This window comes from Hydra vulgaris, chromosome 11 (assembly GCF_038396675.1).
Source record: "Hydra vulgaris chromosome 11, alternate assembly HydraT2T_AEP".
NCBI classification, from domain to species: domain Eukaryota; kingdom Metazoa; phylum Cnidaria; class Hydrozoa; order Anthoathecata; family Hydridae; genus Hydra; species Hydra vulgaris.
Window position 1 is genome coordinate 92286 of NC_088930.1, and position 5218 is coordinate 97503.

At 26.2% G+C, this 5218-nt stretch overlaps 1 protein-coding gene across 1 annotated transcript; it reads left to right on the forward strand.

Annotated features, from left to right (window-relative positions):
- The first annotated feature begins 374 nt into the window (after positions 1–374).
- On the forward strand, positions 375–1454 carry LOC136087461 (TNF receptor-associated factor 5-like). The gene has a single exon (XM_065810260.1). It carries the CDS (start codon positions 375–377, stop codon positions 1452–1454), a length of 1080 nt encoding a protein of 359 aa, XP_065666332.1.
- Positions 1455–5218: the final 3764 nt, after the last annotated feature.

The window sequence follows — 5218 nt, forward strand, 5'->3', positions numbered from 1 at the left end:
CGTAATCAAACCTTTTTTCACAAAAAACTTATTTTGTAAATTTTTGTATTTGTAAATATATCTTTTTTTTTTTTTTTTTTAGACAACTAATTAAAAAAATGAATAATAATGATGATTTTGAAGATATGTTTCCTGGATTTGGAGACGTTTTTAAAGAAACAGAAAACATGCCAATAGAAAATATAACATTCAATGATATATTCAAAGAACCAGATATTGAAAATATTGATTCATTTATATTTTTATTCTTTTATATGTTTTATTGAGTAATTTTATTTATTTATTAATTCTTTTATGTTAAAAAAGACATGTATATTTTTTTTTATATTTTTTAAAAAAATAAATGTTTTTTTTTTCAGCAACTAATAAAAAAAATGGCAGAAAACATATATCCTTGCTGTTTTTGTGACAAAGAATTTAGTGCAGAAGAACTTTTACATCATCAAACAGATTGTTCTACAGAACAATACTCCTACGAATGTTTTACATGTAAAAAAAAGGTACAAGATTTGTTAAACCATGAATGCGATTTTGAATTTCTAGATATACAAAAAATATGTTTTTTTTGTAATACCAAAATCGATGATCAAGATTATTATGAACACTCTGTCATCTGCTTTCAATATTATAAAGAACAACAAAATCGTTATTTAAACCAAATCATTCAAGAAGAAAAGAAAAATTTAAATTATTTGAATCTTTCTATTAATCAAATCATGAATAGAATGAAGAGTCGTCAAGAAATTTCAACTAAACAAATGGTTGACTCTAAAGAAAAAGACCAAGAAATTAAAAATCTAAAAGAAGAAAATGACAAACTTCATCAAACCCTAGCAGAAATAAACAAAGAAATGGCAGAATTAAAAAGTCTCTTTTATGACAACATGTTGGTTGTAGCAAATCAACAAGATACAGAACAACTCAAACAAGAAATAACGAAACTTTATCAAATCCTAGAAGAAAATAGCACAGAATTCTTATCTTTAAAAAAATCCATTCAACAACCTAAAGAAGTAAAGGTAATACAACACATCTTTAACGACACGCAAATCATCAAACTTGATCAAATGAATCTCAGGCTATTAACAGATGAACCATTTTATACAGAACCAGTTTACACATCAGAAGGTTACCGTTATCGTATAAAAGTTTATACTCGAAGTACCGACATAAACAAACTAGCCATTTACTTTCAATTATTACGAGGTGACCTGGACGATGCTTTAAAATGGCCATTTACCAAAAATGTCAATATAACCTTGAGAGATAAAGATCAATTTTTTACTCGTACTACTACCAACAGTAATTATCTTCAACTTTTAGACGATAGTTCTTTTGATAAACCTTCCACTGAATATAATGTAGCTGTTGGTTATAAGAATTTTATTTCACACGAAGAACTAAAACAATTTATTATTAACAATAATTTATTTATCACGATTACTATTCAATAATATACTTTATGTAAAAAAATGTATTTGTACTTTTGTTCTATCATTGTTATTTTTTATATATTTTTATGTACTTTATCTAACATTATTAACCATTATTTTTTTTAGATTAACTAATTAAAAAATGAACACAATTGAAATATTCAGAGAAATCAGTCTGGAACTAACCATTGCCAACGTGAAATCGATTAAATTTATGCTTAAAATACCTTTTGGAATCAAAGAAACTTTAAAAAATGGTTTGGACATTATAGCATACTTTAAAGATAACACTATACAAAGCGAACACGGTCATATTTACGAAACATTAAAAAGCAAGTTAGAATATTTACTTGTATTATGCAAAGCAATTCATCGTAATGATATTGTCACTAAATATAAAAACAAAATTCCTCGACTACCTACCTATGAAGAAAGCGTTGTTAAAAATTTACCACCTGTGTATTCACCACCGAACGCAGTATATCCAAGTGCGGTCATAGAAGCTAAACAAGAAGAACTATTCTATTTTTATAATCCTGTACCAGAACCAGCTGAAGCATTAATATTATTATATATAGATAATTATCTATTATAATTATAATTATTTATTATAATAATAATTATCTATTATAATTATCTATTATAATTATAATAATTATCTATTATAATTATCTATTATAATATTATTATAATAGATCAATATTATTATATTCACGAACATAATTTTATACATTATAAAAATAACATTTTATATTTATAGACAAACTAATAAAATGAAAACCTATGGATACAGCAGCAGAAAACCTAATAAAAAAATAAGAAAACAAATGAAAGGTATATTTTTTTCTGTTTTTTTTCTTTTTTTTATCATTACAAAACCATTCTTTGGTACATTCAAATTCCGTAAACCAACGCTACTTTTGCATAAAAAAATGTGGCGTATGCCAAAGTTGTCATCTTCAAAAAAAATAACTTTTGTATTTTTTTTTATTTAGAAATATATATATTTTATCCCATTTTTTGTGATTTTTTTATTTTCTTATTTTTTTCTTTTTTTTTTTTATACCACTTTATACTAACATTCTTTTTTTTAGTTATAAATAAAAAATGAATAATAAAAATGATGTTGAAAACTGGGAAGACAAACTTGATGCTCCAGCGTACGAATTTCAACCGCCAAATTTGAAATTAAAAAGACCACTACGCGGCCTTGACTATGAAAAATGTCTAAAAGACGAATTGAACAATATAAACAATAAAAAAAAAATATATCTATAAATGAATATATAAAAATAAATTTTTCTATACGTAAATTATAATCTTTTTTATTGTAATCTTTTATGTAAATATATTTTGAAAAAATAATTTTTTTTTTTTTAGCTAACTTATACAATGTCTGGAAATTCAAATGATGTCATAAAAATTATTATTTTGCCAACTATATCATTCTTTCGTCACGTTCGGAAAAAAACGTTACCCAAACATAACGTTTGAAAATTGGACGAAAGAACACTACCTTATTTTTAGGGAACAGAATCCATTTCATTTGTAACCTATTTTTTCTATAAAATTTTTTGTCACCTGATCTTTTATTTTTGCGCGCATGCGCGTCATTCTTTTTTTTTGAAACCGGGAAACTTTTATTTTAATCCGTTCATCACTTAAATCGCTCGGTTAAATACTCTACTTCCTCGGACCGTTGCTTATCGTCGGTTCATCGTTTTTATTTCAACTTTTTTCCACTCGGACGGACGGTCTCTAAGGATACCACAAGAATTGTAACATTTGATATCATCACACAACTAGAAAAAAAAAATGCTTTTTTATTAAAAAAAGAAGCGTATTCTTTTAATAAAATGAATAAAAAGTATAAAAAATCAAATTTTTAAAAAATATTTTTTTTACATTTTTTAATTAAAAAATGAATCGCGTTGATAGCATCATTAAAAAAATTCACAATTGCGCAGTGTGCGCGCTCGATGAAGTATCTAAAAGATATAAAAATTATGAACACAAGTCTGGAAATTCTTCACCTTCATCTGATTACCTAGAAAAAGAACAATTTACAGATAAAAATTCATTTGAATTTTTACAAAATGTACTCAAATCTAAAAGGATAACATTAAATTCTTACAGTATTGAGAAATGTTTTAAAAACAGTGAATTTAATAATTTACTCGAAAATCCTCTACTTTGTTCTATTCATCTCAACTACTTTGATGATTCGAAAGAAACATATGGTGAACATTATGTAATAGAACTCTATATAACCAAGCTCACTCTTTTGCTGCTAGAAAGAAAAACCAAACCACCTATGGTTCTAACAGAAGGTGATCAAACTGACGGTTTTGTGGATACGTTTACTTCTAAAGTAATACCTACCGTCTCTTCTTTGATAGAAAAACTAGATGGCGCTTTAAAAAAGAAGAAAAGAATGATACTACAAAAGAAGCAGGTCAACATTGGAGAGTGTTGATGAAAATAGACAAGGGTCATTTTTTTTGTTTTGATAGTTTAGGTGAAGAAAGTGTATTGCAACAAATTCCAAAACATTTAAGATTTAATAAATATTTGTTTGAAGCAGTAGAAGAAGTCAATAGCAATATACAAATCAACACGATTAACATTAACTACAACGAAATTGAAATTAATTCTTATATACGACAATCCAATCATTTTCCTACAGAATAGACAGCAGAAAGTCGTGAATTTTATTGGTTTACCAAATTTATTTTAAAATATAGCGAAATTACTGGCAATCAAAATGTATTTTTTTCATACAATAAATTTCCTTTTCAATAGTAGTTTATGTGGTGCATTTGCCGCTTATTTTGTAGCTCTAGTCTTTCGCAGCGAAAATGTATTATATACAGATCAAATATATTTACCTTCGTTGTGCAGACTGTTAAACCATTATTTGTATGAAGTAACAACGCTTCATGCCTCTTCACTAGTTCAGATAAATCTTTATTCATTTTTTCAATTTATTAAACACGAACTCTTTCCACACCTTGATAACACTGCTAAACAACTGTTTGAAAAAGACATGCAGTTGCATTTTTATATGAAAAAACAGGAAAATCTGGAACGTGATCTATTGTCTATGAAAACAAAACAAATTCCTTTGCATTATGATATTTATGAAAAACAAATATTGGCTCAAAATGCTCTTAAAAGATTTTTAAAAGATGCAGGATTCTTAAGAATAAATTATGAAGCTACGTGGGATAAGTTATCCCTATTGGGTATTCAAGCCATTCCATCTGTGATGAACGAGGAAAATATTTATTACATGATTCAAAATGAAATGGATAGAATTTAAGCAAACAATTATACACGATTAAAGACTGCTAATCAATTTTTAGATGTACCTATTGATGATGTCATGACTAAAAAAGAAATAAAAAGGCAGATTGCTCTGAATTTAATATAAACAGAATAATGAAGAGAACAGCACACACATTACTAGAAGAAATTGTCGAAGAAAAATGCGCTACGTGTAATGGTTATGGTGAACTCTATTTCCTCGTGTTAAGAGAAAAAAAAAATGACACTTTATTAAAAAATTGCACGATTCACTTATTAAATAAAGAAGTATGGATATTTAACACCGTTACTAAAAGAGCAGCCAAAATACATTTTCACAAGACGCAGTGTTTAACTTGTAAAGGAAAAAAAACATTGACTATCAAACGATATAAAACGAAAAAAGGCGAAGAAAAAACAAACAATTTTTTATTTGTACATATTTATTCATTCAATGAATTAATATAATATTTTTTTTA